At 48.6% G+C, this 12,500-nt stretch overlaps 1 protein-coding gene across 1 annotated transcript in view; it reads right to left on the reverse strand.

The window, feature by feature from the left end:
- The window catches only part of LOC306840155 (A-kinase anchor protein 6-like), a gene marked incomplete at its 5' end in the record, with an annotated part of 55,173 nt that overhangs the window by 1,827 nt on the left and 40,846 nt on the right, over positions 1-12,500 (reverse strand). Inside the window, 2 exons of the mRNA XM_079369249.1 lie at positions 1-77; positions 6,507-6,637. The exon at positions 1-77 is cut by the window's left edge and continues 44 nt beyond it. Of these exons, the coding sequence (XP_079225375.1) occupies positions 1-77; positions 6,507-6,637 (208 nt within the window). The remainder of the gene's footprint in view (positions 78-6,506; positions 6,638-12,500) is intronic.

The raw sequence follows: 12,500 nt of genomic DNA on the forward strand, positions 1-12,500 counted from the left end.
GACTGTCCATCACCATGGCGTCCATGTCCATCAGCCAATCCCAGAGCTCCTGGTATTCGGCCTCGAACTCCTGCAGACTGGAGAGAGGAGATGATGAGTTCATGTGTGGGTTTGTATTCATCTTCCACTTTCTGATGGTCGTTTTGTCGTGCACGAATCGAGGATGTGTTTTTTCACATCTCACACTTTCCTCCTCTTGTGAGGACTGAGCTACTTCTCCCTCACTCGCTCATCCCGTCCTCTCTCTCTCTCTCTCTCCACCTCCTCTTACTCTTCCTTACCTGTCCCCTCCTCCCTCCTCCCTTGTCCTCTCACCTCCTCCTCCTCCTCCTCGACGCCGGATCACATCAAATATGTATGCTGCTGGAACAGGGGCCGATTGCTCAAACACACACATTACTGTCAGCCGTTTTGTTAAGGTGTGTGTGTGTGTGTGTGTGTGTGTGTGTGTGTGTGTGTGTGTGTGTGTGTGTGTGTGTTTATTATTTATATATTCCCTGGTTTTAGGTCTCGGCGGGGATCGCCAACATGTTTCTCAACATTAGTGGTGAAATTGTTTGGAATTCTCCGGTCGCCGGCGCCGACAGTTTGACAGCTCTGTCAGGCCCACGGCGTTTCCACGACAACACACACACACACACACGCACGCACACACACACACACACACACACACACACACACACAAGGGAAGACTGCGGCCTATGAACACACACACTTTAAAAACAACGACTCCAATTCATGAAACAAGCAAAACACACGCCCACTGAGAATCACAAACACACACAGTTACCCAGAATGCAACACAGCGACACACACACACACACACACACACACACACACACACACACACGGACGCACACACACACACTCAGCTGACGTACAATCAAAACAGAGAGTCTAAACTATGAATGAAATTAGAGAAACGGATCTCCGTGTTTGATGAAGCTGCAGAACTCAACAGAAACGTGATGCTGGTGCATCAACGTGGCCCCGCCCACCTCTTCCTCACCCCGCCCTCCTCTTCCTCACCTCGCCCTCCTCTTCCTCACCTCCTCTTCCTCACCCCGCCCTCCTCTTCCTCACCTCGCCCTCCTCTTCCTCACCTCCTCTTCCTCACCCCGCCCTCCTCTTCCTCACCTCGCCCTCCTCTTCCTCACCTCCTCTTCCTCACCCCGCCCTCCTCTTCCTCACCTCGCCCTCCTCTTCCTCACCTCCTCTTCCTCACCCCGCCCTCCTCTTCCTCACCTCGCCCTCCTCTTCCTCACCTCACCTTCCTCTTCCTCACCCTCCTCTTCCTCACCTCACCTTCCTCTTCTTCCCCACATCACCTCGCCCTCCTCTTCCTCACCTCACCCTCCTCTTCCTCCCCACATCACCTTTCCCTCCTCTTCCTCACCTCGCCCTCCTCTTCCTCCCCACATCACCTTGCCCTCCTCTTCCTCACCGTGCCCTCCTCTTCCTCACCTCGCCCTCCTCTTCCTCACCTCACCCTCCTCTTCCTCACCTTGCCCTCCTCTTCCTCCCCACATCCCCTCGCCCTCCTCTTCCTCCCCACATCACCTCGCCCTCCTCTTCCTCCCCACATCACCTCGCCCTCCTCTTCCTCACCTTGCCCTCCTCTTCCTCCCCACATCCCCTCGCCCTCCTCTTCCTCACCTTGCCCTCCTCTTCCTCCCCACATCACCTCGCCCTCCTCTTCCTCCCCACATCACCTCGCCCTCCTCTTCCTCCCACATCCCCTCCTCTTCCTCCCCACATCCCTCGCCCTCCTCTTCCTCCCACATCCCCTCGCCCTCCTCTTCCTCCCCACATCACCTCGCCCTCCTCTTCCTCCCACATCACCCCGCCCTCCTCTTCCTCCCCACATCACCTCGCCCTCCTCTTCCTCCCACATCACCCCGCCCTCCTCTTCCTCCCCACATCACCTCGCCCTCCTCTTCCTCACCTTGCCCTCCTCTTCCTCCCCACATCACCTCGCCCTCCTCTTCCTCCCCACATCACCTCGCCCTCCTCTTCCTCACCTCGCCCTCCTCTTCCTCCCCACATCCCCTCGCCCTCCTCTTCCTCACCTCGCCCTCCTCTTCCTCCCCACATCCCCTCGCCCTCCTCTTCCTCACCTCGCCCTCCTCTTCTGACTGTAATAAAAACTCGACGGAGAAGAAGAAAGCACCGGGAAGCGCGCGCTGCCTCCTTCCCCCGAGGCGGCGTTCCTCATTATGCGTGGAGCAGCGCGGCCCTTTACCGCCTCAGACAGATGAAGAAGATACAACACTCGCACAGATTGTTTTCTCTTGTCGTTTGTCGTTTTCCTCTCTCTCTCCCTCGTCTCCGTCTTGTTCACACTAATGTTAACTAAACGCTTTGTAAAACAGGATCTCTCGGGGAGGGGGGGCGGCGGGCGGCACGCACACGTGGAAGACGAGGAAACAGACAAATCGGAGAGGAAGGAGCGACGTGGCGGCACTTCAGGGCTGCGTTCAACACCGGGACAGTTACACAGCGTTTGAAGTGTCAGGATCGCTTTCCGTCACGCGGCGCTGACGGAGCACGTGGGAGTGCGGCGGAGAGCCGTTCTGACATTTAGTCACTGGAGGAAATGAGCATTAAAGGAATGTATTATTCATTCCTACCTCGTCACACTGGAGCGAATAAAACACACCGGGTGTCATGCGGATCTCCTCTTCTTATTCACAGCATTCACAAAGTTCTTGTATGTTTTCGGGTCTCGCTGTGTTTTTGTGTGTGACACCGACGTCAGCAGCTTTAATTGCTCCTGCAGCTGGATGGGCTTTCTGAGCATGCCCAGTACTTCAGCCTTCATGTGAGACTTTTGAAATAAAGTTGATGAAGAATGCACATTTTTAAAAAAACAAAGTATTGAATAAAACGTCCTTTCAGTGTAGACTTTGGGGGCTGAGCTGCTGTAGACTTTGGGGGCTGCATGCTGAGCTGCTGTAGACTTTGGGGGCTGCATGCTGAGCTGCGGTAGACTTTGGGGGCTGAGCTGCTGTAGACTTTGGGGGCTGCATGCTGAGCTGCTGTAGACTTTGGGGGCTGAGCTGCTGTAGACTTTGGGGGCTGAGCTGCTGTAGACTTTGGGGGCTGCATGCTGAGCTGCTGTAGACTTTGGGGGCTGCATGCTGAGCTGCTGTAGACTTTGGGGGCTGCATGCTGAGCTGCTGTAGACTTTGGGGGCTGAGCTGCTGTACACTTTGGGGGCTGCATGCTGAGCTGCTGTAGACTTTGGGGGCGGAGCTGCTGTAGACTTTGGGGGCTGCATGCTGAGCTGCTGTAGACTTTGGGGGCTGCACGCTGAGCTGCTGTAGACTTTGGGGGCTGCACGCTGAGCTGCTGTAGACTTTGGGGGCTGCACGCTGAGCTGCTGTAGACTTTGGGGGCTGCACGCTGAGCTGCTGTAGACTTTGGGGGCTGCATGCTGAGCTGCTGTAGACTTTGGGGGCTGCACGCTGAGCTGCTGTAGACTTTGGGGGCTGCACGCTGAGCTGCTGTAGACTTTGGGGGCTGCACGCTGAGCTGCTGTAGACTTTGGGGGCTGAGCTGCTGTAGACTTTGGGGGCTGAGCTGCTGTAGACTTTGGGGGCTGAGCTGCTGTAGACTTTGGGGGCTGAGCTGCTGTAGACTTTGGGGGCTGAGCTGCTGTAGACTTTGGGGGCTGCATGCTGAGCTCCTTGGCTCTCTCTATTCTTCGAATCATCGACATGATGCTCTTTGAACTCCGACAGAGGAGGTTAACTCAGAGTGGACGACTGACCATAAATGTGCCGTTGTTGTTGTTGTTGTTCTACGTCACACAAAGTCGAGACAATCATCAGGTGTTGATGCAGCTGTTACTTTGTGCTTATTTTAGTGATATTATTATCTTGCATCCGCCCGCTTCAAACTCGCTACATTTTATTTAGTATTTTTTTAAGAACAGGTTCAGGACTTGGCGTCTCGGTGTTGCTGTAAAATAAAATTTAAAAAAAAAAAAGTGTTTTCGTTCATGCTGAATGGATGGATTCACCATCGTCCTCGCTGCCGCTGTGACAGCAGCTGTTTTAATTCATCATCCACAGAGCAGGAGGGAGAGGAGAGGAGATGCTCCCTTTGTACATTTTGTCTTTATATTTGACACTTTTCAAATTCTGTTTAATATATTGGTAATTAATTCTCATGTTTTATTTTGTTTATGTACTCGTTGTTTTAGCCTTGTTTTTTCTTTTGCACCAACAAACCAAGACAAAGATGAGGTCGAGAGACAGGCGGGAGAGGAAGCAGAAGAGGAGGGAAGAGAGAAAGACAAGGGGACAAGGGAGGAAGGAGAGGAAGAAAGGGAAAGGACAGAGGAGGGTGGGAGGAGAAGGTTAGAGATTGAGGGAGGGAGGGAGGGAGGGAGGGAGGGAGGGAGGGACAAGACAAATTGAAGAAGAAGAAAAAAGAAGAGGGAGGAAAGGGGTGGAGAGGAAATAAGAAATTTGAGAGGAGAAAAAAAAGGAGAGATCAGTAAGAGAAGGAGGGCGATGAGGATGAAGAGACGTGTCAGAGGGAAGACAAGAGCGAGAGAGAGAGAGAGGAGGAAGTAGGAAAAGTTAAAAGGAGGAAGTGGAGGCAGAGGAGGAAAGCTGGAGCAGGAAGAGGGGGATGAGATGATGGAGTGAAAGGTTGAATGAGTCGTATCGGCAGGCGTCACCTTTCAGTCAGACACTCGCTCCGATTTATGAGGTGATTCTCACACACTCCTCTTTTTTTTTTTCTTCGTTTTTTTTTTCTAATGGATTCATCCGACGGAGACGTGAAAGCAGCACGGCGCCCCCTGCTGACTGCCACGCACTCATTGGACGTACTCGCCCTGACGAGTGTTTCATCCCTTCACTCAGCTCGGTCTGAAATCAAGGAAACATCCAAACTCCAACAGGAAGAGCTGTTTCCCCTCTGCTGCTTTTATTTGTCTCAGCGTTTGTTTAGAATAAAGATGTTTGTGTGAGATCAGTAAATAATTCAGTCTGACCTTCATTTTCTTCACAAGTGAACCAAAACCACAAATCTCAACTGAGCTCCAATCACAGCAAGGAAAGACACGCAGCATCCAATTAACACAGACTCATCCCACACACCGCTGCACACACACACCGCTGCACACACACACACACACACACACACACACCGCTGCACACACGCACACACACACACACACCGCTGCACACACACACACACACACACACACACACACACACACACACACACACACACACACACACACACACACACACACACACAGAGTACACACAGACTGAGAATATATATACACACAAACACACACACAGACTGAGCATACACACACACAGAGCATAAACACACACACACACACACACACACATACACTGGGTTGATATATGAATAACCAATTAGTGACCAACATATCGAATGTAAATGAGAGAAAAATTACACTGCAGCCACAGAGGAGGAAAAACACAAACTAACTAAATGAGTGTTTCATTTACGCGTGTGTGTGTGTGTGTCTGTGTGTGTGTCTGTGTGTGTCTGTGTGTGTGTGTGTGTGTGTGTGTGTGTTTAATTCTTAGGCCTCTCATATTTATTTTATTTGGACCACATGGAGGACACAACATCCTTCATGTAACGACACTCAGAGTCTGCAGAACAAAACACACCACAGACTCCATTTTTCATCTGCATACACTCCACAATGAGTGTGTGTGTGTGTGTGTGTGTGTGTGTGTGTGTGTGTGTGTGTGTGTGTGTGTGTGTGTGTGTGTGTGTGTGTGTGTGTGTGTGTGTGTGTGTGTGTGTGTGTGTGTGTGTGTGTGTGTGTGTGTGTGAGAGAGTGATAACCACAGAGGGAGGCTCCTCAAAGCCCGGGATGAAGCGCCGACAGGAAGCGTGACCAAAGATGCTGCTCGCCCAGCCGAGCCTGGACACAGCAGATTACTGTTAACGCTCACACTGTGTGTGTGTGTGTGTGTGTGTGTGTGTGTGTGTGTGTGTGTGTGTGTGTGTGTGTGTGTGTGTCACATGTCGCTGTGTTGTCGGTCTCTTTGTCAGCTCTCATTTGGTCTCTTCTATGTAACATGATGCTGTTCTGTTATTCATTGATGCTGTTTGACTCTTCTGCACACAGGAAGCAGTTTCAACTCTGAGGGGTTTTCTTCGTGTGCGGAGGACGTGGCGCTCTGGCGGGCGGTTTGGATCTGACCTGTGGCTCCTTTCCTGCATGTCGTTCAACTCTCGCTCGCTCTCTCGCTAAGGTAAAAGTCCAAAATAAAATAAAAACAAACAAAATGAAAAAACCCTATTTTTTTCTCTCTTCAGTTGATATTTTCGTGTTAACGTGGCGTGATCGCTGTTCTCGGCTTTAATTTACTGACTGCTCTCATCGCACGCCACCAGTGACACAGACACGAATGGACGCCACACTCGCTCTTTGAAACTCTTACAGCTCACGCACAGATCTGAAAGTTGGCTGCTTTTCTGCCGTGTCGTGTGTTTACCTGTTGTTCCTGGCCAGCTGGCTGTAGCTCCTCCTGCTGGTCGGCGAGGGATACTGCAAGTTGCCGAGTTTGATAGCCATCTGCTCCAGGGCGGCTCGCTGGGCTTCACACTGACTGGACATCAGCTCGGCCTGGAAGACAAAGAGCAGTCACATGACCAACTCTTCGTAAGACAGGACCAGACATCGACTCACGAACAGACTGACTGAGTTCAATCACAACATCAAAGACGTGAAGCGCGAGTCGACGTCTCACTCGACTTCGAAACCAGCTGATTCTAAATGTTTCCTTCAGTCACATTCTGCAGCTCGCCATGAAATGTAGACATGTTCATGTTTCGTCATCGTCAGGCCCTTCATGTCCTCTCAGAGTGAACAGAGGTGTGTGTGTGTGTGTGTGTGTGTGTGAAAGACAGAGAATGGGATCATGTCCCTGTGAGTGTGATTAGCTGTTTATTGCAGATGAATGAGATTCGGCTCTTCTATATATTTGACGGACGTGCCCTTTAAAGCCCTGTGAGCGGCCAACAAGCCACTAGACACACACTCAACGCTTATCCTGCGCTCTCATCTCCTCTGACACACACACACACACACACACACACACACACACACACTTGCAGCAGGTATGAACATGTATATGCATATCATTTTACAGACACACACTTCAACAGATCCCGCTCACACTCACACAGACTCTCTCTCACACACACACACACACACACACACACTTAGCTTAGTTTGCTTTTCTCTGGCACAAATTACCTCTCATACACACAAATACACACACCAAACATACACACGCGCACACACACACCCATACACATCAGGCGAGCTCAAATGTTCAAAAGAGCTACACACACAAAACTCGACTCTGAATTGCTCCACACACACTAAATAAACTCACACATCAACACAAATTGCTGCGGTTTCTCACAAATGATCCTTCTCTCTCACTCACACACACACACACACACACACACACACACACACACACTGCAGCTAGTCGCACTCAGTATCCAGACACAATCATATAGAAGCACTCAGAGCGCCGCTCAGATGTAATTGCATACAAACTATATGGAGATGAGGCTTCAATTGAACCAATGAAGGCAGAGTGTGTACAAACACACACACACACACACATGACCGCCTGCTTTTCCCTCGCTCCGTAACAATCTGAATAAAGTGTCGTCGCGTGGCGTTCGCCGTCCGATCTACTTAGCGGACTCGGCGGAAGGATCTGGAAAGGTCATCCAATCTGCGGAAGGCAGAGCGGCTCAATCAGAGAGCTAATAAACAAACAGGCGATACACAATCAACAGCGCCAGCGTCTGTACCACTGTGTTCAGGTGTGTGTGTGTGTGTGTGTGTGTGTGTGTGTGTGTGTGTGTGTGTGTGTGTGTGTGTGTGTGTGTGTGTGTGTGTGTGTGTGTGTGTGTGTGTGTGTGTGTGTGTGTGTGTGTGTGTGTGTGTGTGTGTGTGCCACGCTACTACAGAAAAGAAAGTAACTGGAAGCTCTCAGAGAAAATTTTTCTCACTTTGCCTAAATGTCCCTTCACTTTCCTTCATTACGTCTCTCCGCTTCGCTCGCGGCGGCGCTCGCGGCCTGTTTGCTGCCTGGTTGGTCGGTCAGTGAGTCAGAAAATCAGTCAAGATGTTCATTAGCTGGTTAGATTGTTCTTTTCTGCGCTAATTTGTTCCTTCGTCTGCAGCTTATTACTCTGAATCCAGGCTCCGAGGTGCATTTGAATATCCACTGATTTAAGAAAAATTCATCAAGCAACCTCCTCCCACGTAAACCGAGGTGGGCGTGACCTTTCAGGGCACCTGCCCAGTGATCACATGATCAATCACATGTAGCTGAAAGTGGAGCAGCCAATCAGAGAGGAGGATTTAACCCTTGCCCTTTAGGTTAAGACTAAATCGTTTTTAAAGGATTTTTAAGTTACATTTTCTCAATCCGTGGAGAATTTTTAGTTGTACAAAGATGTGATTTAAAGATGGATTATTTAGAGATTCTACCCAAAAATATCTAAATTAAAGGTCAAACATTATTTAAACTCCTCTTCATCATGTTCCTCTGACTCTAACATGTCTGTCTACAAACCCTCCAATGATGAGAGAAGTCCATCCTCTCCGTCTTCTGCCTGCTCAAACAGGCCGTTTGGAGAGTTTCCCTTCATGACATCACAAAGGGCAGTAGCCCCTCCCCCAGGTGGGTGACACTCCCACAGCTAGGTGTTTGTTCTGCCCTCTGAGTCTGCCTTCTCACCGTAAACAATAGGACATGGAGCCAGAAAGCAGCGAGTACACCCGAGCCCTTCCAGAGAGGGGGCGTGGTCAGACACAGCTCATTTACATATTTAAAGCTACAGACGCAGAAACAGCCTGTTCTGAGCAGGGCTGAAATAGAGGGGTTTATAGACATGATCAAATCCCTCTTCTCGGGTTGCCATCTGGTCATTACCGACATGTCGCTGGTCTCGATGTAACTTTTTGAAGTCTCGTCTCTGAATTGAAGGCATTTTAATTCAGTTTGAATTCAGTCACTCATTTCACAACTCTGCAGCAAACGCACTGTTATGGTTGTAATTGTCATTTTCATATCCAACAGCTGACTGAAACCATCATGAGAGACACACACACACACACACACACACACACACACACACACACACACACACACACACACACACACACACACACACACACACACACACACACACACACACACACAGAAACACATCGAAGCAATTTCTGTTGGATGCCTTGAGGACACCGGACTGGAACACAGTGACTGTTAAAAACACACACAAACTGAAACTCTGACACACACACACACACACACACTGACACACTGTAACACACACACTGTGACGCACACACACACACACACACAGGATGATGAGTTGGGTCGCTTCCCAGTCTGAAGGATCTTCAAGGATTTCTGTCAGAAATTATTTCTCTTCAAACCAGACTCATGGCTCCATCTGTTAGTGTGTGTGTGTATGTGTGTGTGTGTGTGTGTGTGTGTCAGAGTGTGTGTGTGTGTGTCTCATTGTGTCTTCTGAACTGTAAACTGGATATTAACAACAGTGATGTCATATTTCTCGGAGTCACGGCTACAAGTTGAACACGCATGAGATAAGCGCTGTCCGTGGTGCTGATCCTGAACACGCTCTTTGTCAAAGGTCGCCTCTGGCATAAACATCCGAATTATTTAAAAAATAAACACAGCTGTTGAGGACGTTATGTTCACTCCCTCTCTCTGTGCACATCCTTTAACTGCATCTGTCCATCTTAGTGACTAACCAGCCCCCCCCCCCCCCCCCCTTTATCTTGTCCTCATCATTCTTCATGCATCTTATCCCATCTCGAGGTTTGGGCAGACAGCTGTTAATCATGAGTCCAGATTTCAGACTGTTCTTGCCACTGTAACTCTGCTAAATGTTGCTCATGATGGATTAACGCCTCGGCTTCTGTAAAATAACAGAAAGGTCCGTTAGCTGCTCTGTTTGTGAAAGTGTCTCATGTCTAACAGATCCTCCTTTATGTCTAACAGATCCTCCTTCATGTCAGATCAAACAGATCCTCCTTCATGACTAACAGATCCTCCTTCATGACTCACAGATCCTCCTTCATGATTAACAGATCCTCCTTCATGACTAACAGATCCTCCTTCATGTCTAACAGATCCTCCTTCATGACTAACAGATCCTCCTTCATGACTAACAGATCCTCCTTCATGACTAACAGATCCTCCTTCATGACTAACAGATCCTCCTTCATGACTAACAGATCCTCCTTCATGACTCACAGATCCTCCTTCATGACTAACAGATCCTCCTTCATGTCTAACAGATCCTCCTTCATGACTAACAGATCCTCCTTCATGTCAGATCAAACAGATCCTCCTTCATGTCTAACAGATCCTCCTTCATGACTAACAGATCCTCCTTCATGACTAACAGATCCTCCTTCATGACTAACAGATCCTCCTTCATGACTAACAGATCCTCCTTCATGTCGAACAGATCCTCCTTCATGACTAACAGATCCTCCTTCATGACTAACAGATCCTCCTTCATGACTAACAGATCCTCCTTCATGACTAACAGATCCTCCTTCATGTCAGATCAAACAGATCCTCCTTCATGACTAACAAATCCTCCTTCATGACTAACAGATCCTCCTTCATGTCGAACAGATCCTCCTTTATGACTCACAGATCCTCCTTCATGTCGAACAGATCCTCCTTTATGACTAACAGATCCTCCTTCATGTCGAACAGATCCTCCTTCATGACTAACAGATCCTCCTTCATGACTAACAGATCCTCCTTTATGACTAACAGATCCTCCTTCATGTCTAACAGATCCTCCTTCATGTCTAACAGATCCTCCTTCATGACTCACAGATCCTCCTTCATGACTAACAGATCCTCCTTCATGACTAACAGATCCTCCTTCATGTCTAACAGATCCTCCTTCATGTCAGATCAAACAGATCCTCCTTCATGACTAACAGATCCTCCTTCATGTCGAACAGATCCTCCTTCATGTCTAACAGATCCTCCTTCATGACTAACAGATCCTCCTTCATGACTAACAGATCCTCCTTCATGACTAACAGATCCTCCTTCGTGTCTAACAGATCCTCCTTCATGTCTAACAGATCCTCCTTCATGTCTAACAGATCCTCCTTCATGTCAGATCAAACAGATCCTCCTTCATGACTAACAGATCCTCATTCATGTCGAACGGATCCTCCTTCATGTCTAACAGATCCTCCTTCATGACTAACAGATCCTCCTTCATGTCGAACAGATCCTCCTTCATGTCTAACAGATCCTCCTTCATGTCGAACAGATCCTCCTTCATGACTAACAGATCCTCCTTCATGACTAACAGATCCTCCTTCATGTCTAACAGATCCTCCTTCATGTCTAACAGATCCTCCTTCATGTCGAACAGATCCTCCTTCATGTCGAACAGATCCTCCTTCATGTCTAACAGATCCTCCTTCATGTCGAACAGATCCTTCTTCATGTCAGATCAAACAGATCCTCCTTCATGACTAACAGATCCTCCTTCATGACTAACAGATCCTCCTTCATGTCTAACAGATCCTCCTTCATGTCTAACAGATCCTCCTTCATGTCTAACAGATCCTCCTTCATGTCAGATCAAACAGATCCTCCTTCATGACTAACAGATCCTCCTTCATGTCGAACAGATCCTCCTTCATGTCTAACAGATCCTCCTTCATGTCGAACAGATCCTCCTTCATGTCGAACAGATCCTCCTTCATGACTAACAGATCCTCCTTCATGACTAACAGATCCTCCTTCATGTCGAACAGATCCTCCTTCATGTCAGATCAAACAGATCCTCCTTCATGACTAACAGATCCTCCTTCATGTCAAACAGATCCTCCTTCATGACTCACAGATCCTCCTTCATGTCTAATAGATCCTCCTTCATGACTCACAGATCCTCCTTCATGTCAGATCAAACAGATCCTCCTTCATGACTAACAGATCCTCCTTCATGTCAAACAGATCCTCCTTCATGACTCACAGATCCTCCTTCATGACTCACAGATCCTCCTTCATGACTCACAGATCCTCCTTCATGACTCACAGATCCTCCTTCATGACTAACAGATCCTCCTTCATGACTCACAGATCCTCCTTCATGACTCACAGATCCTCCTTCATGTCAGATCAAACAGATCCTCCTTCATGACTAACAGATCCTCATTCATGTCGAACGGATCCTCCTTCATGACTAACAGATCCTCCTTCATGTCTAACAGATCCTCCTTCATGTCGAACAGATCCTCCTTCATGTCTAACAGATCCTCCTTCATGTCGAACAGATCCTCCTTCATGTCGAACAGATCCTTCTTCATGTCAGATCAAACAGATCCTCCTTCATGTCTAACAGATCCTCCTTCATGTCTAACAGATCCTCCTTCATGTCAGATCAAA

The sequence above is a fragment of the Symphodus melops genome (assembly GCF_947650265.1).
Source record: "Symphodus melops genome assembly, chromosome: 19".
In the NCBI taxonomy this organism is placed as follows: domain Eukaryota; kingdom Metazoa; phylum Chordata; class Actinopteri; order Labriformes; family Labridae; genus Symphodus; species Symphodus melops.